Source organism: Gopherus flavomarginatus, chromosome 4 (genome assembly GCF_025201925.1).
Source record: "Gopherus flavomarginatus isolate rGopFla2 chromosome 4, rGopFla2.mat.asm, whole genome shotgun sequence".
Classification (NCBI taxonomy): domain Eukaryota; kingdom Metazoa; phylum Chordata; order Testudines; family Testudinidae; genus Gopherus; species Gopherus flavomarginatus.
This window is the reverse complement of record NC_066620.1, coordinates 66,643,893-66,667,880: the sequence shown is the minus strand read 5'-3', so window position 1 is coordinate 66,667,880 and position 23,988 is coordinate 66,643,893. Positions and strand designations below refer to the sequence as shown.

At 52.9% G+C, this 23,988-nt stretch overlaps 1 protein-coding gene across 3 annotated transcripts in view; it reads left to right on the top strand.

The window, feature by feature from the left end:
* TMEM63B (transmembrane protein 63B) overlaps window positions 1-23,598 on the top strand; it is a 94,942-nt gene extending 71,344 nt beyond the window's left edge. For all 3 annotated transcript variants that reach the window (XM_050950016.1, XM_050950014.1, XM_050950015.1), the window contains 18 exons: window positions 905-1,047; window positions 1,526-1,577; window positions 1,959-2,067; window positions 2,653-2,723; window positions 3,533-3,613; window positions 4,579-4,702; window positions 5,187-5,320; window positions 5,493-5,630; window positions 6,013-6,166; window positions 7,213-7,319; window positions 8,722-8,808; window positions 10,700-10,765; window positions 11,272-11,434; window positions 11,909-12,014; window positions 18,055-18,222; window positions 18,430-18,545; window positions 19,043-19,123; window positions 20,917-23,598. In XM_050950016.1, coding sequence (XP_050805973.1) covers window positions 905-1,047; window positions 1,526-1,577; window positions 1,959-2,067; window positions 2,653-2,723; window positions 3,533-3,613; window positions 4,579-4,702; window positions 5,187-5,320; window positions 5,493-5,630; window positions 6,013-6,166; window positions 7,213-7,319; window positions 8,722-8,808; window positions 10,700-10,765; window positions 11,272-11,434; window positions 11,909-12,014; window positions 18,055-18,222; window positions 18,430-18,545; window positions 19,043-19,123; window positions 20,917-21,084 — 2,068 coding nt within the window. In that variant the 3' untranslated portion in view covers window positions 21,085-23,598. The remainder of the gene's footprint in view (window positions 1-904; window positions 1,048-1,525; window positions 1,578-1,958; window positions 2,068-2,652; window positions 2,724-3,532; window positions 3,614-4,578; window positions 4,703-5,186; window positions 5,321-5,492; window positions 5,631-6,012; window positions 6,167-7,212; window positions 7,320-8,721; window positions 8,809-10,699; window positions 10,766-11,271; window positions 11,435-11,908; window positions 12,015-18,054; window positions 18,223-18,429; window positions 18,546-19,042; window positions 19,124-20,916) is intronic.
* The last annotated feature ends 390 nt before the right edge of the window (window positions 23,599-23,988 follow it).

The window sequence follows — 23,988 nt, the reverse complement described above, 5'->3', positions numbered from 1 at the left end:
GAGACCAGTGCGGGCAGTGGAGACCTGGCACTGTGTGGTTGTTCATTGCTTGTCATAGCATCTGGAAGCCCCACCTGGGCTCAAAGCCCCCTTGCACTAGGTGCTGTACAAGCATGCAGTAAGAGACAGCCCCCACCCCACAGAGCTTACAGGCCAGCTAGAAAAGGCAGACAAAGAAAGGACTGTTCTGTTTTACAGCTGAGGAATTGGTACACAAAGAGACTAAGAGTACGTCTATGCAGGCATGGTCCCCGTTGCGGCTAGATGGATGCATGAGATCTGCTTGAGCTAGTGCCTAAAAACAGGAGTGTGGCTGCAACAGCACGGGCAGTGGCTTGGACCAGCCACCCAAGTGCTAGCTCACCTGGCCCCTGGGAATGTACACATGCCGCTAGCCCGCTGCGGCCACACGCTCGCTGGAGCCGAGCTAGCGCACATCTGGGAACTGCGCCTCCCAACGGCTGTCTTAAAGTCTGTGGGGTTGGTGCCATTACCCCCTCTGGCAGATAGGGATCTCGCAGGGGTTTAGGTGATAGTGGATTGCGTGGGCACAGCTGCCTGGCAGGCTGCCACGAGTGAGCCTCGCATCCCCATCCTGCAGGTGCTGGGAGCAGTTGCAGCAGGTGGACGTTGGCTAGTGGATTCGTGTGCAAGGCCAGACTGCAAAGTGCTGAGGTCCCTAACTGGCCGCTCCCTGGGCTAGGACTGAGGGCTCCGCAGCTCCTCTAAGCGATAGTGTCATTAGAACTCCTTAAGCTCTGGTGTGAGGGGCTAGTGCTCTGGGTGCTTAAGGCGTCGAGTGTGACCCATACGGGTGCCTCTGGCGCTGGGCACCGAAGGGCTATTGGGATTTGGCCCCGTGCCCTTATTAGGTAATGCCTCACCGCCTTTGTGTCCTTGCCAGGGACGATGAGATCCGGGATAAGTGCGGGGCCGACGCAGTCCATTATCTCTCCTTCCAGCGGCACATCATAGGGCTGCTGGTGGCTGTGGGCGTGCTCTCCGTGGGCATCGTGCTGCCCGTGAACTTCTCAGGGGACCTGCTAGGTGAGTGGGGGGAGGGTGGGCTCTTGCTGGCCCTGTTCCCTTCCCACCTTTGGAAGAGAATTAGCCAGCCCTGCTCACAGCAGCCGAGCAAGAGTCCTGGCGGCAGGGGCTGGTCAGCCCATGGTCTCTTGAGGTGAGGGAGCATCGCTTCCTGCCTTGGCCTTACAGTAGCAGCTGGAAGTGCCTGCTGGCAGGGAGGTTGTTGTGGGGGGAGGGAGTGGCTTTACTCTTGGTGGGGAGGTGAGTTTTGCTGAGCCCTCACCCCCTTGCAACTCAGCCAGGAAAACTGGAGCCCAGAAACTTAACCTTTGACCCTTTAGCATTTCACGGGGCTTGCAGGGTGACTCTATTTTCAGAGGCATTGCAGGGATGATTTCCAGAGCAGCCCTGCCCTGCCCCATGTCTCCCCAGCCCAGGCACCCCAAACCACTAGCCTCTGGACTGAATTAAAGGTGTCTGTCTGTCTCTCTCTCCGCAGAGAACAACCCCTACAGCTTTGGGAGAACGACGATCGCTAACCTGAATTCTGGGTACGTCGAGGAGGGAGCGGAGCGGGGCCCTTGGAGTGTGTCAGGTGGAGCCACAGAGGGGAGCTGCCCCAGGAAGGCTCGGGAGGCTGTCCCAGCTCATTCACTCTGCAGAGCTAGCTCCCAGCCACTGTCTCCAGAACAAAAACCCCGGAGCAGGCTCTGGGATGCCACCACTGAGCCCTGCGCTGGGTAACAGCCTTTCAGCATGCATGTACCATGCCAGCCAGTTGGACTGTCCCCAGGTGCAGTGCCCTTGGCTGGCAACCTGGCCCTGGAGGGAGCAGGGTAACTCACGTTGGCTGACTGGCCAGGCACAAGATGAGGGTGGGTTCACTGCACCGACCAGGTGGCCTTAGCTGAGTGGTGTCTCTCTGGTAACAGAAATAACCTGCTGTGGTTGCACACGTCCTTTGCCTTCCTGTACTTGTTGCTGACGGTGTACAGCATGCGTCGGCACACCTCCAAGATGCGCTACAAAGAGGATGACTTGGTAAGGCTGGCGTGGCCTCCGACCAGGGTTCTCTGCTCTTCCAGCCTCTCTCTCTCTGCCACCCCAGCCATGCCTCCCCATTCATGCTGGGAGTGACTCCCCATGCAGGGTTCTTGCCCGCACCTCACCCGTGATACAACTGTAACAGTCCGAGGGTCTCCAGGGCCCCCACTGGGTGAGTTGAGCTGCAGCGGCGAGTATGCAATCTCCTGTCCCTTCCCACTAGGCACTGCCTCTGCTTGGTATGTTCTAGGTTCCCCCACTGAAAGCCACCTCGCTGCCTACGGTTAATGTCCCCACCCCATCTCTGCTCGGGCAGCTGTTGTTAGAACCGTCTCACCAGGACAGAACCTGGGCTGGAGCCAAGTTTGGCTATGTGTCGGGTTGCACCCATGCCAGCCAGTGGGGGATGGGAGACCACCTGGTAAATGTGGGATCCTGGGCACTGCCAGGAAAAAGTGAGCCAGTCGCCTGACATTAACCCTGACGTGGCTTCACCCCTTGGTCACAGCCTGGTGTCCTGTGCTGCCCTAGTTTGGGTTCCCATACTGCCCTCCCCTCCCCTGGCCCCTTTGTCTCTTCCAGGTGAAGCGAACTCTGTTCATTAACGGGATCTCAAAATATGCTGAGTCAGAGAAGATCAAGAAGCATTTTGAGTGAGTCTGTACATGCATGCTGGGTCCCAGCTTGAGCTACTATTTTTACTCTGCAGAAAATTTCAACTTTTTGGCAAACAATTTAAAAACTATAAAAATTTAATAATTTTTTTTAAGCATTGTTTCATGGGAGTTGTAGTTCAAGTGCCTCATGCCTACAATCTATTACATGGGCTTGACTACATCTCCCATGATGCATCGTGAGTGATGTAGTCCAACGGGGAGCCTGGTTCGTAGACGAGAATGTGGGCATAAGGCACCAAAACTACAACTCCCGTGAGGCGCTATAAGGGCATTTCTGAATTGAGTGGTTTTGGGTTTCAGATGTTTTGGGTTTTTGTCAAAAAATCAATACGGAAAGCAGCCCTAGTCCCAGCTCTTAGGGGAGAGGGAATGCTGAACCCTTCAGTGCCAACTCTTCCCCTGCAGAGATCCCTCTGGGCAGAACCAAGCCAAGGGATGTCAGGGGAGACGATGGAGTGGGGGGTGGTGGCCGAGGTACACCCAGACCCTCTCCGACAGTAGAGGACTCCCACCACCACCATCTGATTTTAGAAGCCCCACAATGAGACCCTGGTTCTTCTAGGGGCAAAGGACTGAAGAGGAGCCCAAGAGCACGGCTTTACAAGCAGGCACTCTCCTTCCCACCTCATTCCCCCATAAGAGCAGAGTGCGTGGGCGATTTCCCTCCACCCACTCAGCACAGCTCCCACCCACCCCCAGCAATCCCACCAGCTGCTGGAGGATTTGTTTGAAGTGCTGCTTTCCACCTCATCGCTAATGAGCGTGGGGTTGTTTCCTGTCCACAGGGAGGCGTATTCCAACTGCACTGTGCTGGAAGCGCGGCCCTGCTACAACGTGGCCAGGCTGATGTTCCTTGATACAGAGAGGTAAAATCAGGGGTGGGTATGGATGGGGGGCCCTCCAACAGGCCTAGATCAGGAGTGTTGCAGATAGCACACGGGATGCATCTGGGGTGAGACTCTGCAACAGGAGGGTTACAGAGAACAGGTCACCAAAAAAATGCATGGGGTGGTCTCGGGCTAGTCCTTACCTAGGCCCTGTCTGCACCACTGAACAGCTAAGGAATTGGGGACTGTTTGACTCAAGTGATAGACTCTGCTTGAGGAGTCCAGGGCTGGGATAGCTGGGGGGCTGCAGGTCAGGGCAAAGGGGGTATGGGCAGAGCTGTGTGTGAGAAGCCCAGGACTTTGAGGAAACATTAAGCATTGTTATTGGGGGCATGGAAGAGTGGAGTAGGGCAGAGCTGAATTACCTGGGCTGCTCTGGGGTTATCAATCTGCTTGTCTGGCCCGCACCACAACCAAAGTGTCTGAACCGCATTGATCATAACGGATTTGACTCTCAGCCGCTCTGTGAGGCCAGGAAGGATCAGAACTGAGGCCCAGGGGCAGTGACTTGCTGTAGTCACACAGTGAGCCTGGGATTGTCCCACACCCCAGCGTGGTGCCTTAAGTGTCCGTGACGTCATTAGTGATGTAACCCCACGTTTGGACTGTGCAGCTGTGCTTCCACCCGGCGAGGGAGGGGAATTAGTTACACACTCCTAGGGGCCCTGATTATTCACCCTGGTGTAATGAAATCCCAGCAGCCTCTGCTTCAGCCGAGTGGGAACCTTCTTAAAAAATATATATATACGAGATTCACATACGCAGAGAGAACCCCTGCCCCCCACGCTCATGTCTGATCCGTCCCCCAGACTCCCTGGGCTCTCTGCCAGCACCCTCCCTGCATTCTCACACACTCTCTCCCTGCTTGTTGCCCCGTGGTAGACACTGCAGGGGGAAGGGCCTGTCTGAGCCTCTGCTTCCCCTCCCGCCTCCTCCTCTTGCAGGAAAAAAGCAGAACGTGGGAAAATCTATTTCACCAACCTGAAGACCAAGGAGAACGCCTCGTCAATGATCAACCCCAAGCCCTGTGGCCACCTGTGCTGCTGTGTCATCAAGGGCTGTGAGGAGGTGTGGGGGCAGGGGTGGAAGGGCACTAGGCAATAGCATGAGTGGCTTGGGGGTGCTGGGAGACTGCCCCCATGCTGCTCCCAGCCATATAGAGGAGGGCTCAGCCACCAAATCCTGGCTTACCAGCATGTTGCTGTCCTCTTGTCTGCCCTTAGCATCTCTGGAGCCCTCCAAGGAGAGGAAGCTCATTTTCCTCCGTTGTTGTTACTGTCCCTGCTGCTCCTTGCTAAACAGCCCCCTAATCCCAGCTCCCACCCGTTTGCCTCATTAACTCTGATTCTTGCAATCCTAATACCAAGTGGAGTTGATGCACCAAGCGGTTGGTCCGGATTAGCCCGGTTGTGCCCTCCACCGCTGGCCATAGCACACGGGGAGGAGCGGTGTCACCATGCCCTCTGGGGGCGCGACCGGCCTGGGGCCCGAGAGGGCAGCAGCCTGGTGGGGTTGCATGGCTCTCGACTCTGATCCGCGTCCGTGTGTCCAGGTGGAGGCCATCGAGTATTACACCAAGCTGGAGGAGAAGCTCAAGGATGACTACAAGCGGGAGAAGGAGAAGGTGAACGAGAAGCCTCTGGGGATGGCCTTTGTCACCTTCCACAACGAGACCATTACGGCCATGTGAGCACAAGGGGCCCACCATGGGACTAGGGAGGGGATGGGAGGGAGAGTCACTGTCATTTGCAAGCAGGCATGTGAGGGGCTAGAAACAATGCCAAGGATCCCCTCCTGATAGCCTGGGGCTCAGCCTCCCTGTTCTCACTCTCTCTCTCCCTCTTCCTGTTGCTTCCAGAATCCTCAAAGACTTCAACGTGTGCAAGTGCCAGGGGTGCGTGTGCCATGGGGAGCCCCGGGCCTCTTCCTGCAGCGAGTCCCTGCATATCTCCAACTGGACCGTGACCTATGCCCCCGACCCACAGAACATTTACTGGTGAGCAGGCCGCGCAGCAGGGCTAGGGAGGCACGGACAGCCTGGTAAAAGGAAGGTACCGTCAGGGCTGTGGGCCTAGTCCAGGAGTGCCCTTGGCAGCTGGGGGGCTCAGAAGAGGGAGCATCCCCAGTGACAGGCCCAGACAACTGGCTGGAGGGATTAGCTTCCTCTGAAACATCTAGGTGTAGGGTCACAGCTTGGCTGGACCATGGGTCTGACTCAGAATGGGGAGCAGTGGGATCTGAGTGGCTCTAAAGGGGGTTCAAGCCTTTGAAGAGTTAATGTCCTGGGCTCTGCCCAGCACAGACCAATGTCTCTGGCTCCCCTCTGCCTCCCCCATGATCCCCTCCTGACTGGCTTCCGCACCTTGTCTCCCCCCCAGGGAACACCTCTCCATCCGGGGTTTCATCTGGTGGATCCGCTGCCTGGTTATCAACGTCATCCTCTTCCTCCTCCTCTTCTTCCTAACCACTCCCGCCATCATCATCACCACCATGGATAAGTTCAACGTCACCAAGCCCGTGGAGTATCTGAATGTAAGGCCTGCCAGGGGGACAGGTGCAAGAATGAGGAGCCCTCCGCTTCCTCCTGTCTCATCCTGTGGCACAGAATGGAACAGCCCTGGGGAGGTGGGGCTGGGTCACGAATGTGCACTGGTCCCTCCACCTCACCTATCTAGACGAGCTAGGCCTGGCCCCATCAGGCTGAGCAAGGTCCCTACAGGTCTCAAGTGCTCCTATGTGGGGAGGGGAGAGCCTTGTCTACATCACTGCAGTGTGGGCACTGCTCTGTTACATGAGGGCAGAAAGCTGCCAGACTCCCTGTCCCACCTCCTGAGCTGCGGCACTACAGAGCCTGTTGGAGCAGAACGGAGAACATGTTGTTGGAGCCAGAGTGTTGGAGGTGGCTGCATTTGCAGGAGAGACGTGAGTGGCCAAGGATTCTGCCTGGGACCCTACAAGAGGCCTTGAGAATCCCTCTCTTGTCAGAACCTGGGCAAACAGGCAATCCCCACTCTCCCCAGGGACTGCCAGGCTCTTCAGCCAGCAGCCAGCGCTCAGTTTTGCATGCATGGCAAGTGGGAGGAAATCCTGGCTGTCCCTACCATAATGGAGAGCAAGAAAACACTCAGCTGATGTGCCAAGGGACCAAAGAGTTATGAGAGCGAAGGAAAACTATAGGGCATACAGTGACTGCATTAGGCTGCCTCTACACTTAGGAAAATCCCCAGCCCGACAATCGGAGTAGCTGCACCCTGGCAGATCCCTACATGGAGACAAATGAGTCCCAGAGCAGGGCCTGGGCTGGTGCCTCATTTCCCCGCCCTGTACAACTCCCAGACTTTCGCTTCTCACCAGGGGATAAGGCAGAGGTGCTGCAGTTTCCCATCCAGGATTCCCAGGTTGAGGAAAGTGCTCCTATTGATACAGTCCCCAAAGGGGCAGAGTCATGCTCAGTTCTGCTGGCCGCTCTTGTCCTCTGCCATTGGTGATGCAGCAGGTTAGCCTGCTGCCCTCCCCCATGCGCCCAGCCTCCAGATTTGCATTGACTGCAGCGAACAATGTGTCCTTTGCCTTCCCAGAACCCCATCATCACCCAGTTCTTCCCCACCCTGCTGTTGTGGTGCTTCTCTGCTCTGCTGCCAACCATCGTGTATTACTCCGCCTTCTTCGAAGCTCACTGGACCAGGTAAGGACAGTCAGCACCCGCTCTCAGCCTGAGCACTACTGCCAGCTGTGTGCTCTCAACACCTTGCACAAGAGCAGTCATCTTTGGCCTGCTTGTCCCATTCCTTCCACCTAAGATCCACCTGTAATTTCATTTCCTGGCATAAACTGTAGGGGTGCTGTGCTTTGCAGCTGTTAATCAGATGCTGGACCCCACCTCAGAGGTGGCTGCACTTCAGTGAGTGGATGAACTGATTGCAATATGCACAGTCTGTTAAGCTCTGTGGGCTCCAGATGGTTGGCAGGCATTGTGTGTTTATGCATATGATTGTTACCATTATGTATTCATGAGCCAAAATATTTGCTGTGTCAGACCCTGCTGCCCTGATCGCATGTTGTTAGGTCACATGGCTCAGCCTGTTTGAGCTGAGATTGCTGCAGTCCTGCGATCAGCATCTCTAGTGGTCTGAGCGTAGGGCTGGCAGCCTGGAAATCCAGAGTTCTAATTGCAGCCGGGTGTGACTTTGGGCAAGTCATATCCCTTCCCTGGGCCTCACTTTCCTCAACTGTCAAATCGGAGAATGATCCCAGCCCCCGCTGGAGATCTGTGATGGTGAGTTAGACCCAAGTCTACACTCGAAGTATGTGCCAGTAGTGCAGCGTTGGCTGGGGGTGATGGTTCTATAGTGACAAAAGTGTGAAATAAGGTGAACCGGTATAAGCTATACAGACAAAAGCACGTTTTAGCCAGTATAAGATGTGTCTACCCTAGGGGAGAGCTTTACCATTACAACTACACCAGCAAATCTTTTCTGGTGTAGACTAGGCCTCAGTGACTGTCTGTAAAGCACCAGGCATGATGCTGTCTGCATTCACTCCTGTGCTGATTCAGGAGGAGCCCCTGGAGGGTTGGAGGTGCTGGGGCTGAAGGGGATATACTAGGTGAGGGGAAGGATGATTCAGTGGTTAGAGTGCCTGCCGGCGGTTTAGGGGACCATGGTCAATTCCCTGCTCTGTTACAGATTTCCTGTGTGACCTTAGGCAAGTCTGTCCCCCTCTGGAGCATGGGGATAACAGCACTGCCGAGAGTAAAGACATTACAGCTTATGAGCCCTCAGATATGCCAGCAATCCTCCACTTATCTATCTGTTGTACTCATTTGCCCTTCACATGTCCTGGGACCATCTTTTTCTTCTGTGTTTGTATAATGCCCAGCACAGCGAGGGGCTGGTCCTTGATGGGCTCCTAGGTGCTACTGCAATACACATAATTAACAATAATAATAGTAAAGTACAATGGACAAATCAGTACCAAAGGGGCCTAGAGGGTGCATTGTAAGTACTTAAGATTGATCGCTAGACTGGTGTGATCGCCCACCGGGGGGCTCCCAGTCCACTTGCTAATGGCCTCCCCTGTGCCCACAGGTCTGGAGAGAACAGGACTACCATGCACAAGTGCTACACCTTCCTCATCTTCATGGTCTTGCTGCTGCCTTCGCTGGGCCTGAGCAGGTGGGTGAGGAGGAAACGAAGGCAGGTCTGGAGACCCAGCACCACATGAAGCACTGGGCTGAGGATGGCCTTGGCCAAGTGCATTGTCCTGTATCACTGGGGAGACAGCCCTCACACCCATCTGGCTCTTCTCTATTTCCTTCCCTCTGCACGTAGGGAATTGTTGCCCTGGAGCTTGGGATGGTGGCAGTTGCCTGAGGAGCGATGGGGTTGGCCCTTTTAATTCTGTGGAAGCTGGGTAATCTCTCTCCGGTTGAACAGGGCTTAGATCCTGTTCAGTTGGCCCCTTACAACAAACCTATTAAATAAGTACATTTGTACAAAACCAGCCAATTCCCCATTTTAGCCAGGTGGGGGCAGGATGCAGCCAGCCTCCCCACATGTTGCAATGAGGCGTCACCCTTTCAGCCTTTCTCCTGAACCCACTTCCCAAATCCTCATGCCAGTGTTCCATGGCAGCACTCACAAAGCCACCCCTAATGGTGTCCCACCAGCTGTCTGCTGCTAGGACAGGTCCTCCGCACTGGAGGCCTCAGAGCCCAGGCTGCACTGACATGAAGAGGGAATGAGGGAGAGTGTGAAGTGGCCCAGGAGTATCTGAAAATATCTGATGCTGTATCTGAGTCTCCACTGATACCAGCTGAGTAGCTGTGTGACCCCAGGGGGCTCCCACTTGAAAAGGAGCCCATCAGTTAAAATAATCATGCTTCTGACTGAGAATCCTTTACTGGCTCTGCAAATAAGCGCATACAAGGTCATAGGCTGCAAAATTTGGGCCTAAACCTAATAGAATTAAGAGAGAACAAGGATTTTTTTCTCTGCTTGTTTATTGTGTGTGTTTGAGGGCATGCTGGTTCAGGTCCTCAAAGGGATTAGGGCACCGAACTCCCACTGATGTTAGGATCTGGGCCTTTGGAGCTAGTCAGTTTCACTGTTTCCCTTGCATAGGCGGGGTTCACCTGTTGGTTGTTTGTGTGGCTCTTTCATCCAGCAGAGAGAGAAATGTTTTAAAAAACAAGAAAATTGTGATGCAGGGAGTGGGGCCTGAAACTACTTTAAATCCATTTTTAAAAAAAATTAATTAGACTTCAGGGTCATAGGACACAAGGCACTGATGTGTCAGGGGGCAGGAAGATCAGCGCTGCAGCCAGGGACAGCAAAATATTCCCACAGCTCTTGTTAGGGCACATTTTATATGTTTTCTTTCTTCTCTCTCTCTCTCTCTCTCTCTCTCTCTCTCTCTCTCTCTGTGTTTGCGCTAAAAAGAGCTGTAGAAATTGTCTGCCATTCCCTACCATTCTGCTCTTCCAGTCTTGATATGAATCCTCAGACTGACAATATCACTGTGTCCTTATTTCATCTTTCATTTTTATATACATAATATAATGTCAAATGTTTTAGTCATTTTTTATATTGGTTCAAATGAGTGGAAACTACTTCCTATTTTAGTGCAGTTTTCCTTTAAAGCAAACATTTAAGGCCCCGGCATAATTCCCCCAGGGTCAGCAGAGAATTGCAGCAGATGTTTCTGCTAACTCCCCTGCAGAACTGAGTGAGGAAGTACAGGTACAGTGATGCACATGGGATGGATGGCAGAGACAGACAGCCCAGCACAGTCTGAGCCCTCTTTCCCAGTAGTTGCACCATATACTAAAGATTTCCTTCTCTATACATACTGTCCTGAAGACTGGAAAGGGGAGGACGGAAGCACTCTCTCACAGATACACGTGTCTGAGTGCAGCAGTGTTCCAAGATTACTGTGTATTCACAGCAGCTGTTGTTCCAGCTCCTGAGATGGGTCATGACCATGTGTGCATACAGCTTGTGCTCCTTGATCTCCAAACGTTTATATATTCACACTAGACTCTTTGTTTTTAATTGTTCTCCCTAGTCTGGATGTGTTTTTCCGCTGGCTGTTTGACAAAAAATTCCTGGCTGAGGCCGCAGTGCGATTTGAGTAAGTGGTATCTGAAACCAGGGGGTGGGGAAAGCCTGTTTTTGTAATTGTGACTCCTGCTGGGACTGGAGTTTGGGGGGAACTCGCCTCACAGCCTGTGCTCCTGCCCTGTTCCATCCAGTACCTCCTGCTGGGAGCACCTGGGACTGGCATAGCTGGAGAGTTCCCCAGACATCCAGTGCTCCTGCCCCGTTCCATCCAGTGCCTCCTGCTGAAAGAGGGGGCCTAAGCACCTGGGAGGTCTTCCGAAGCCAAAGCTGCTTCTAGAGATGTTGAACTGGTTCTTCCTAGCCAGATTTATTTCTGGTGGGAAACGTGGTGAGACTGGCCTGTTAGTGGTAAAACACACCAGCTTCCTAGAAATTAGAATGTTAGAAGGAAGAGGTGGAACAGTGACCGTGGCGGTGCCAGCCCTGGCCAGCTTCCTCTCTGCCCTTATGCCCTTCCATGTCTGTGGCCAGGTTAAGAAGCATTACCTCCCTGTCTTGCTCTCCTCCCCCCTCCAGGTGTGTCTTCTTGCCTGATAACGGGGCCTTTTTTGTGAACTACGTCATCGCCTCTGCCTTCATCGGGAACGCCATGGACCTACTGCGCATCCCCGGCCTGCTCATGTACATGATCCGCCTCTGCCTGGCCCGCTCAGCCGCTGAGCGGAGGAACGTCAAGCGGGTACGTGGTGGAGCCGACCCCATCTCCCCTAGCAGATCCTGGGCATGTTCGCTGCCAAGCTCGGAGACCTGCCCCGAGCACCCGATGCACGACAGGCCCCTGGTGAACAAACTGGGTGTGTTCTTGTAGTTGTAGATTTGTGCAAGCTGCACATTCAGACACATGCTCACGCATAGGTATACGTTGACTAGTGATTAAGGAAACAGCCTGCTAGCAGGTATCGCATCAGGAAGATCAGAGCTGTAGCCGGAGAGCCTGGGGAGAGCGGGGGATTCCCACAGCTCTCCTTAAGGCAAGTCCATGCGGTGCTGCCATGTGTGCGCTCACAGACAGGCCCATCCGCAGAGAGCCTGAACAGACTTGCACGCGGACAGAGCAGTACACACGCTCCCGTGCATACACACATGCTTTCCAATACCAGGGCAGTGGGCAGCTCTGTGCACCATACTGATGCGCTCTCTGCTTCCCCCATAGCACCAAGCGTATGAATTCCAGTTTGGAGCCGCCTATGCCTGGATGATGTGCGTCTTCACCGTGGTCATGACCTACAGCATCACGTGCCCCATCATCGTCCCATTTGGTACGTGCCCCAGAGCCCCTCTGCCTCGCTGCGCATGGAAGGCCTTGCAGCCAAAGGCAGGAGGGAGGTGGTGTCTTTCATTGCCTCCAGTGGGGGAGCCCCATCTGCAGGGTGGGATTGGAGGCATTATCCTAGTGAGGGTAAAAAGTTGGGAAACTGAGTCACGAGTCCACCCGACTTAGACTTAATCAATTTTCACCTTTGTTTGTACAATTTCAGACAATTATTGTCACTTATAGCATCAATATACATTTATGCCAGACAATTAATAACAGACAAGACAGAATTGGTAAATGGGCCCAAGTTACCACATTGTGGGGCACTGGGAAATCCTGCCACCTTCCATGGTAGTCATTGCCTTTGCTCATCCCTCGGAGGGGTCCTTCAGTTCCCTCCTTTAGTTTCTGCCACGGTGTTTCTCCAGGGTGGACCCATGTTCTCGTAGGTCGGTCTTACATTTCTACGTTACAGATCACTTCAATCTTTATTCAGTCGGCTTTTAACACATTAGCCCTTTGGGTTTGGGATAACCCGTACGTTACTTCTGCATAGGCCTTAATTACCCAGCTTCAGCATTTTTCCTGTTTGGTTTTGCCATTTCTGGGTCATGTCATTTTATGTCATCCTGCCCTGGGTCTTCCCATGAAGACATTTTTTTGTTGTCACAGGTTTCTCTCTTTTTACCTCAAAACTTCCAGCACAGTACGTACCTGTGTTCTGTCAGCAGTAACATCGTTTTAAGCAGATCAGCAATTCTATGTAAAAGAAGAACTGGCAAAACCACACTTATGCCACCAAGGTCTTGGCCTAAGTGTTACCTCGTCTGTGCTCATTCACTGTCCAGAGTTACAAATCCTTAACCTAGAACTAGCCACGGTTTTAATGTGACCAGTTAGCCATCCTGCATACTTGCATTTCATTGTTATAAGTCAGTAGATGTTATCCCTTAATCTGTTTGGGGAGGGGAGTTTGGAAAGCAGGGCTACGATTCTTTTATGACACAATTTCTTATCTTCTTTAACCGGGGTTTACATTCCAAGCCCGTTTTGTTTGTGAACCATTAAAAAGAACATCATTAGAAATGTCCCTCTGAATACATTTTGAGGGATGTCTTAGATTTAGGGCCTTGATATTTAGTTGTTGATGGTATCCCCACAGTCCTAGTGTGCCATGGTTTCAGTCACCTGGGTCCGGTATTTGAGTGTATGTGTGAATGAGACCCTTCAGAGAGCCAGTCTGTACATAGACACACAATGGATCTCGCACCTCCTTGGTGCCCAGCATTCCCAGTGAAGAGACGAGTTACCAGCTGGAAGCTCCACCCACATGCCTGCTGCTGTTTCTCACCTGGCCATGTATTGCACAGACCAGGTAAGCGAGATGATCCCCCTGCTCCCTACCAGGAGGCTCTCTGCTCCCCCTATTTCAGGGGATGGCTGCCCCTGGTAACTGCAGTGAGAACATCTGCCAGGCTGGGCAGTGAGCTGTAGATTTCCCAGCTGGAAGAGAAAGGGCCTCTGTCGTCTTTGCATAACAGCTGTTTCTGCTCTGTCTCTTGCCCAAAGACCCCTTTTGTCCCAAAAGAACGCTTTCCCAACTGGCAGTATGTCCCCCCTGCTGCCCTGGCAGCAGTCCCTGCGGGGTGACAAGTGCATGTGTGTAGGGGAGCAGCGAATAGACCTATTTCCCAGTCCAGCTGATGCTGGAGTCCCTGAACCACTCTGTTTGCTGGCAGATCATAGTCTCCGGAGGAGGGTGGAGAGCGGTGATCTAGCTACATATTGCTCCACGCTTGGCTGGCTGAGAAGCTTCTCTGTCCAATATTATCATGGGCCTTGTCTTCTGGTCCCTGAAACCTTCTTGGTGAGGCCATGTTTGCAGAGCTCATGCCTAGAAGGGTGTGCCAGGCCAGAGGTTCTCAGCCAAGCAAGTGCGTCCCTCTTGACAGTGGTCAGTGGTCAATGCTAATGGTCTGCCTGATACTAGTGTTCCAGGAGGCTGAATATTAAGAGAGCTTTAAACTAGGAATTTGGGGGAGATGGTTGAGAGATGTCCAGGTGATCTCCATGCCGGAATTTAACCTTGAGAGTGAAGAAAACAAAGTAAGAGGGGATACAGCTGTGGACAGAAGAATTGACATAAGGAGGAAGGGTAGTGTAGATACCAGACTAACAGGTGATGCTGGTGGTAGAATGTCTCTGCCTAACAGGGTAAAGAATGTCAGTGAAGCCAAACGGTAAAAATTAAGATGTCTGTACACTAATGCGAGGAGCCTAGGTAACCAAATGGAAGAACTAGAGCTACTGGTGCAGGAAGTGAAACCGGATATTATAGGGATAACAGAAACATGGTGGAATAGTAATCATGACTGGAGTACAGGTATTGAAGGCTATGTACTGTTTAGGAAAGACACAAATAAAGGCAAAGGTGGTGGAGTAGCATTGCATATCAATGATGAGGTTAACTGTAAAGAAATAAGAAGTGATGGAATGGACAAGACAGAGTCTGTCTGGGCAAAAATCACATTGGGAAAGAAAGCTACTAGAGCCTCCTCTGAGATAGTGCTTGGGGTGTGCTACAGACCGCTGGGATCTGATTTGGATATGGATAGAGACCTCTTTAATGTTTTTAATGAAGTAAACATTAATGGGAATTGTGTGATCAAGGGAGACTTTAACTTCCCAGATATAGACTAGAGGACAAGTGCTAGCAAGAATAATAGGGCTCAGATTTTTCTGGATGTGATAGCAGATGGATTTCTTCTCCAAGTAGTTGAAGAACCAACAAGAGGGGATGCCATTTTAGATTTGGTTTTGGTGAGTAGTGAGGACCTCATAGAAGAAATGGTTGTAGGGGACAACCTTGGTTCGAGTGATCACGAGCTAATTCAGTTCAAACTAGATGGAAGGATAAACAAAAATAGATCTGGGACTAGGGTTTTTGACTTTTCAAGGGCTAACTTTAAAGAATTAAGGAAATTAGTTAGGGAAGTAGATTGGACTGAAGAACTTGTGGATCTAAATGCGGAGGAGGCCTGGAATTACTTTAAGTCGCAGCTGCAGAAACTATCAGAAGCCTGCATCCCAAGAAAGGGGAAAAAAACCATAGGCAGGAGTTGAAGACCAAGCTGGATGAGCAAGCATCTCAGAAAGGTGATTAAGAAAAAGCAGAAAGCCTACAAGGAGTGGAAGAAGGGTGGGATTAGCAAGGAAAGCTACCTTAGTGATGTCAGAACATGTAGGGATAAAGTGAGAAAGGCTAAAAGCCATGTAGAGTTGGACCTTGCAAAGGGAATTAAAACCAGTAGTAAAAGGTTCTATAGCCATATAAATAAGAAGAAAACAAAGAAAGAAGAAGTGGGACCGCTAAACACTGAGGATGGAATGGGGGTTACAGATAACCTAGGCATGGCCCAATAGCTAAATAAATACTTTGCCTCAGTCTTTAATAAGGCTAATGAGGAGCTTAGGGATAATGGAAGGATGACAAACAGGAATGAGGATATGGAGGTGGATATTACCACATCTGAGGTAGAAGCCAAACTTGAACAGCTTAATGGGACAAAATCGGAGGGCCCAGATAATCTTCATCCAAGAATATTAAAGGAACTGGCAGAAGAAATTGCAAGCCCATTAGCAAGAATTTTTAATGAATCGGTAAACTCAGGGGTTGTACCGTACGACTGGAGAATTGCTAACATAGTTCCTATCTTTAAGAAAGGGAAAAAAAGTGATCCGAGTAACTATAGGCCTGTTAGTTTGACGGTCTTGGAAAAGTTTTTGAAGGAGAAATAGTTGAGGACATTGAGGTCAATGGTAATTGGGACAAATTACAACATGGTTTTACTAAAGGTAGATCGTGCCAAACCAACCTGATCTCCTTCTTTGAGAAGGTGACAGATTATTTAGACAAAGGAAATGCAGTAGATCTAATTTACCTCGATTTCAGTAAGGCATTTGACACGGTTCCACATGGGGAATTATTAGTTAAATTGGAAAAGATGAGGATCAATATGAAAATTGAAAGGTGGATAAGGAACTGGTTAAAGGGGAGACTCCAACGGGTCATACTGAAAGGTGAACTGTCAGGCTGGAAGGAGGTTACTAGTGGAGTTCCTCAAGGATCGGTTTTGGGACCAATCTTATTTAACCTTTTTATTACTGACCTTGGTACAAAAAGCGGGAGTGTGCTAATAAAGTTTGTGGATGAAGCAAAGCTAGGGGGTATTGCTAACACAGAGAAGGACCGGGATATCATACAGGAAGATCTGGATGACCTTGTAAACTGGAGTAATAGTAATAGGATGAAATTTAATAGTGAAAAGTGCAAGGTCATGCATTTAGGGATTAATAATAAGAATTTTAGATATACATTGGGGACACATCAGTTGGAAGAAACAGAGGAGGAGAAGGACCTTGGAGTATTGGTTGATCACAGGATGACTATGAGCCGCCAATGTGATATGGCCGTTAAAAAAGCTAATACAGTTTTAGGATGCATCAGGCAAGGTATTTCCAGCAAAGATAAGGAGGTGTTAGTGCCATTATATAAGGCACTGGTGAGACCTCATCTGGAATACTGTGCACAGTTCTGGTCTCCCATGTTTAAGAAGGATGAATTCAAACTGGAACAGGTTCAGAGATGGGCTACTAGGATGATCCGAGGAATGGAAAACCTGCCTTATGAAAGGAGACACAAAGAGCTTGGCTTGTTTAGCCTAGCCAAAAGAAGGCTGAGGGGGGATAGGCTTGCTCTTCATAAATATATCAGAGGGATTAATATTAGGGAGGGAGAGGAATTATTTAAGCTTAGTACCAATGTAGACACAAGAACAAATGGGTATAAACTGGACACTAGGAAGTTTAGACTTGAAATTAGACGAAGGTTTCTAACCATTAGAGGAGTGAAGTTCTGGAACAGCCTTCCAAGGGGAGTAGTGGGGGCAAAAGACATATCTGGCTTTAAGACTAAGCTTGATAAGTTTATGGAAGGGATGGTATGATGGGATAGCTTAATTTTGGCAATTGATCTTTGATTATCAGCAAATAAGTATGGCCAGTGGTCTGTGTGGGATGTTGGATGGGATGGGATCTGAGTTACTGCAGAGAATTCTTTCCTGAGTGCTGGCTGGTGAGTCTTGCCCACATGCTCAGGGTTTAGCTGATCACCATATTTGGGGTCAGGAAGGAATTTTCCTCTGGGGCATATTGGCAGAGGCCCTGGAGGTTTTTCGCCTTCCTCTGCAGCGTGGGGCATGGGTCACTTGCTGGTGGATTCTCTGCAGCTTGAGGTCTTCAAACCACAATTTGAAGATTTCAGTAACTCGGACATAGGTTAGGGGTTTGTTATAGAAGTGGATGGGTAGGGTTCTGTGGCCTGCTTTGTGCAGGAGGTCAGACTAGATGATCATATTGGTCCCTTCTGACCCTAAAGTCTATGAGTCTGAGTCTATTTGGTGTGGCACTCGATGCTTTGCCATACTTAGGTGGCACTGGCTTCTGCTGGCACTAAGGGGCACAAATAATGACATGTACAGCAAGTACATGTGTCACTGTGGGTGCTCAGCTGCCTGGCACAGCAGCTCAGCCTGGCAGAGAGGGGACTGGAAGTGTGAAATAGGATGGAAATAGATCATGCTGGGAAGTCCTCCCTTAGCCCCATTGAATGAATCCTTTCCTTTATGGAAAGTGTGGCTCTGTGTGGAGTGAAACTCCCCCCATCACTCTGACCCCTCTTTTCAGCGATGGGATGGACACTGGAGAAGAGCCTTCCCAGTAGGCATAGTAGGAAGAATTATGAGGCTTCATGTGAGTATTGGCTAACTCACTCCAGCGTCCCAGCACCTTGAGTTCAGAGTCGTCTCCCTAAAGTCCAGCCCTGAGCAGCCTTGCGGAGAGAGCATGCTGGCACCTGCGAGCCATTCCCTGATCTCCCACTTTCCTCTGCTGCTGACCCTGGAGCCCAGCGGCCTCCTCCCTGCTCTCGCTCAGTCTCTCTCTCTCTCTCTCTCTCTCTCTCTCTCTCTCTCTCTCTCTCTCAGGGCTGATGTACATGCTACTCAAGCACCTGGTTGACAGGTACAACCTGTACTACGCTTACCTGCCAGCCAAGCTGGACAAGAAGATCCATTCGGGGGCCGTGAACCAGGTGGTGGCAGCCCCCATTCTCTGCCTTTTCTGGCTCCTCTTCTTCTCCACCATGCGCACAGGTAAGCCTGGGGCGAGGGGAGGGAGATAACGGGGCGAGTGGCCGGTGCCAAATTATAGCACTCCTCAGCCAGGCTGAGTATGTGTTTGGGCTCCCTGTCCCCCCTGGGTATCGGGCAAAGGGCCAGAGGCCTCTGAGGGTGGTGAAGCCAGCGGAGCTGCATGCTGGGTGTGTGACTGCCGTGACTGTGACCCTTTGCCTTGCCCAGGGTTCCTGGCCCCCACCTCCATGTTCACCTTTGTGGTTCTCGTGATCACCATTGTGATCTGCCTGTGTCACGTCTGCTTCGGACACTTCAAATACCTCAGTGCTCACAACTACAAGGTGAGGCCCCAGGAGGCACTGGGGGTGGGGAATGTCCGGTTGGAGGGAACCGTGGCTGAGGTGATGAGGGGTTACCTCAGGCTGGGCTGGTAGGGAAGCTCCTCACAGGGCCTTTCCCCTTCATTATGGGCTGCCTTGTCTAGTACCTCCTGCCTCCCCACTCATATGTAGGTGGGTGTCGTTGGGACAGGGCTCTTCCCCCATCTCAGGGCCACCGCCACTGGTCTCGTGGGCAGCAGGAAAGCTTAGTGGGAGGCACACTCCCTTGCCAGGCCCCATCTTTGGCCCATGAGCCTGTTCCCTCTCCAACCTCCTGGAAAAGGAGCCTCATGGAGCTGTCCCTGAGCTGGGCGCTGAGCCTCCCGCAGCCCAGCCATCACCTATGCGCCCAGGTTCCCTGATCAGATAAGGCTCCCAGGGAAGGCTTGACGGGGTCAATGGACCAGCTGCCCTGCCGTCTCCATGCCATGTCTCCATTTCACTCTGTTGACCTCTAGATTGACCACACGGAGGTGGACGCCGTGGATGGGAGAGTGAACGGGCAACCTGCCGCCATGCCTCCAGCTCCCAAATCCGCTGTAAGTCACCAGCTCTCCCGCTGCCCTGCGTCTCGGTTTGGGACAGGGCAAGGGGGCTGCACACGTCTCTTCCTGTCTGAAGGCCTCATTCTGGGCCTGGCCCAGCCAGCATCCTTGGGATGGAGGCGGGGCTCGGAAGAGAATGCCCTTCCGCATGTCCCTCGCCCAGCTGAGATGAGGAATGGCACTGTCCGTCTTCTCCCTCCCCCTTCGCACCCCTGATGCTGTTTGTTCCCTTTGTCCCAGCTGAGAGAGAGGCAAAATGAAACCAGACTGGTCAGTTCCCCTTTTTATTTCACTTTCTGGCTCTCGCCCATCAGTGCATGCTGCAAACGCTGCAGGGCTGGAACGCCACATCCCAGCGCCAGCTGTTTTCATTGCAATCCAATGGAATGAAAACACTTTGGGGTAACCCCTGCCCCTCCTGCCCAGCTGTCTGGAGTCCCTGAGGGTGCCCCTTTAAATCTCTCCGGAGCAAACCGGCTCTGATATAATCAAGTTATTTCCAAGGCCAGATACTCTGCTGCAGCTAAGATCTGCCAGGGGTTGGGGGGAGGAGCCTCAAGGAGCTGGTTACATCTGCCTGACTCTGCCCTCATCTCCACCGTAAGTTAGAGCCACCTGGGGGCTGCTCTGACCTGTGACAGCTGGCAGTGATCTCCAAGAGGGCATTTGCCACCTGGGGATAGTTGGACTGCAACACATCCCAGCCATGCCCTTCATTCCTTCATCTCCTATACCAGGGCTCTCTGCACCTCCTACAGGAGCTGGCTACACCAGTCCTGTACCTACTGGGGACTTCCCCATGCCAGGGTGCTCTGAATGGCACAAAGGGGACAAGGAAGTGGGGCTGTGAATCCTTTGATTGTCGAGATTTGTCCTGAGAGCAAACAGTGTGTGACTAGTAAAGGAAGGGCTGGATTCCCCTCCAGCAGAGTGACCACTGACTCCTGATTCACCCCAGTGTACGGGGGAGGCCTGATGAGGCCTCATCGGAATGGCTGTGTGCATGTGTAGAGGCCACTGCGGCTACTGTGGCCTTGTCACCCTTTCCCAAGCCCACGCAGTCTTGCTGCCACGCACTCTCCAGTTACCAAGGGCCCTGTTTGTTAAAGTTCTGCGGTGACATGGCTGATCTGCAGATTGGGGAAGCGGGGGAGGGCAGAATTCTGACTGCTCCCATTGGCCCTGCAGCCAGACAGGTGTCCGTACAGATAAACAAGACCCTATGCTGAACTTCAGCTACCTGATGGGGTGGTTTTGTCCCTCCAGGTTAGATCCCCTGCCGCTCTCCATCCCCACAGCAGGGAAGTTTTTTTCCAAAGGGCCTCAATATGTGAGTGCCCAGCTTGAGCTATCTTAGAGGGGTAGATTGCCAGGAAGTGCTGGGCACCTGTCTTCTTGGGGTGGGGGAATTAATCAGACCGCTTTAATATCAGGCTATCCAGTATTGTAGGAGCCCTGACTGCCACTACTCCCACCCCTGGCTCCCTGGAGGGTTCAGATGTTTCCTGAGGTCTGGGGGTTACCTGTAATGGGACGTCAAGAGCTGCACACTAGGCCCTGCTGCTAGCATTTCCCATCCAAGTGGCGTCCCTGAAATCATCCAGTTCCTCTCTCTGCCCCCATGCCATGGTGAAACCTGTGCATTCCATGCAGTAGGAGTTCCTTTCAGCCCCACCATGCCCTGCACTCAGCCTCCTGTCTGCATGGCGCTTACCCACCGTACTGTGCTGCTGTGGCTTTCCAGCAGCCTGCACAGCGCTAACAGGTCTCTTGTCTCCCCTCCGCAGCAAAAGTACATCGCCCAAGTGCTGCAGGATTCCTCTCCAGAGGGTGATGCTGCCGAGTCTGAGGAGCAGGGGTCCCAGGACGAAGAGCTCATCAACCCGGATGGCATGAATGACACGGATTTCCAGTCGTGTGAGGACAGCCTGATAGAGAACGAGATCCACCAGTAGCGACCCCAGAGGGCAGGAGGGGCAGGGCAGTCCCGGGAGCTGGGGCGGCCGCTCCGAACAGAGAGAGAACCGAATGGAGCCGGGAGCGTGACAAGGAGGATGCCAGCCCCTGCCCCCTCCCACCTGCCCGGGCCACTGCCCTAACGCACATTCCAAGGGTGGGAAGGGGCCGTGCATCAAATTCTCCATTCCCTGCTTCCGCCCCTGCCCCGCTCCCTCTCACTCCCGTCTGGGTGGGTGAGAAGGGACCTGCTCTTACTAGTTACCTTCTCTAACACCTACTGAGACAACGAGACCCTGGGAAGGGGGAAGGAAGAGGAGGAGGAAGATGACTTCGACCCTTGCTGCTCCCATTCTTGGGGGAAGAGGACCCAGGGACAGCAGAAGCCTGGATGCTTTGAGGCAGCAAATGTTGGGGGGAATCTCCGGTCTCCAGTGGCCTCCTGTGTGCCCCCCACATCTGGAATCTTGAACACTAATAATTTATTAGATTTAAAAGAAGAAAAGCTTTAATCAAGGTATTGCAACCCCAGCTAGTAGCGGGCAGCTGGGAGCCCGGCACCCAGCACTGGTCCTAGCTGCAGGAGGAGCAGTGCCCTTGCACTGCGCTGCCCTTTGCCCCATGGCTGTGTCGCGCACGCATGTGCATCGGTGTGTGAGTGCCCTTCCCCAGCCCCTGGCTCTGTGGGACGTGAGGGCCATGGTCTGGTTTGGGGGAAGTGTAACAACCTGGGCCTGCTCCTGCTCTTCCCCCCACGCAGCCCAATGCTGGTGGCAGCACCTAGCTGAGTTCGGGGAGCGGGTGTCGCCCAGTGAAAACCGCGCTGGCTCAGCAATGGCTGGAGAGCACATCCGGGTGGCGAGGATAGTGGGAGGACCCCTCGCAGGGCGAGGGGAGTGTAGGGGCTAGCACGGGCGCATATCCTATCCAGCCCACACGGCCTTTTCACGTCTGTGGTAGCTGGAGCCCAGCCAGGCCATGGTGGGAGCTCACCATGGGGCTTGTGGCATTGTTTTAAGTGGCGTTATTTTGTACATTTTACCCCCCCCCCTTAAAAATAAAAAACTGACACCCAGCTGCCGCCGCCCCCCCCCCATGCTGTCCTGTGTCTGCGCAGCGGGGCCAACAAGGGGGAGGACTGGGGTCAGCTTTCCCTGACTGCTATGGAGTGGCGCTGGGCACTGAGTCAGCTACCAACAGGCGCTGGAGCTGACCCTGATTCCCTGGCCCAGGTACAGAGCCCTGGCTGGCCCCTCCTGTGTGTTTGGTTCCTGCCAGCGTAGGGCTGCGGCTCCCCGTCCCCATTGCTCAGGCAGTGTGAGAAGCAGCCTCTGCCACCCCGCTTCTCCCAGCTTCTGAGAGAGTTGGGTCCCTCTTGTGAACTTGGTCCCATGGGTGAGTGTAACATGCTGCTGTGGGACTCTCATGGGACATCACTGCCTGCTGAGCGTATTTCTAACGCTTCCCCCCCTACCCTTAGCATCACACCCACGCTAGGCTGGATTTGCACAGGGGGCTGCATGCCAGGCAGAGTGAGCAGCAGGAGCACAAAATAAACCTCCCTGATGGTGAGCTGTATTTATTTTCCCTTGCCTCCCTCACCCTGCTGCTCTGTTCATTGGCCACTGCTGGCCACAGCCCTGACTGCACACCCTACGTGGACACTGCTCCAATTAACTGCAGCGAGAGCAGCGCTGGGAACCCAGTGAGTGTATCGGAACCAGTCGGAGCTGGCTCCGGGGAGGGCAGTAATAATCTGCCTTGGTCCTTTGCTAGCAACTTCCAGCTGGGAGCTCAAAGCCCTTTATAGACCCTAAAGAGTCAAGCCTCAACCTTCCCCATCTCTGCTCCCAGGAGGGCAGTCAAAATCGTCATCCCCATGGTACAGAGGGGGAAACTGAGGCACAGCAGGGAAGAGACTTGCCCAAGGTCACACAGCAAGTCCAAGGCAGTTTGGAACCGAGACCGGATGTCCTTCCTTTATCCTGCCCCTCTAATAGGAATGCCAGAGTCAGAGGCAATAGCAGGACTTGCTCCTTCATGTGGGAAGACAAAGTGATGAAGGGCTCAGATGCTGGCTCATTCTTAGCAGCTAGCTGATGGCTGGATCATGTTCTTCTGTAGTAGTGGCTGTGACAGGGTGGGCCCGGTGGGTTCCTCGGGCAGACTTCCCCTCCGCTCCCCTCCAGAGCTCCCTGTTGAAATGCACATTGTTTAATTTTGATTGATTTCCCCCAGGACGGGCTAGAAATGAAGCACAGGGCTCTAAGTGCTTGTGTCCAGACTAAGGAGCAGTGGAGATGCTGGCCCCTTGGCTGCCTATTCCCATCTTCACCACCCCCTTCACCCCAGTGTGGCAGGCAGGCTGTGGTTGCTCTGTATGTGCGGCTGTTGGGCGCGGTCCCGGGGCACGGCCGGGGGGGGGGAGCTGTGTTCTAACTGGCACCGTGTCTGTGTTGAGCTGTGTATAATACCCTGTATATATTTGTGTAAAAAAGAAAAAATGGAACTTATCAGATTGCCAGCCTCTCTGTGTTGAATGGGTTCGAGCTGGCGGATGCAGAGCCACAGGCACCAATGGGTGGTGGCGGGTTCTGCCCAGAGCCTAACCGCAGAGCCTCAGGTACCACGTGTGGGGAGAGCAGTGCCCAGATCCTTGGGCACTGTGTGTGAGGTAGGCCATGCCTGGAACCTAACCCCAGAGCCTCAGGTACTGTGGGGAGGGGACTTCTGCCTGGAGTTGGAACCCGGTGCTTCAGGCAGGGGGACGGCAGGTGGGCTCTGCCTGGAGCTGGCACCCAAAGCCATGGGTACCATGCGGGGGGCGGGGCAGGGTAGGAGGCTCTGCCTAGAGCTGGGAGCCGGACCTCGGGCACCATTGGGGGTGGGGGGCTCTGCCCAGC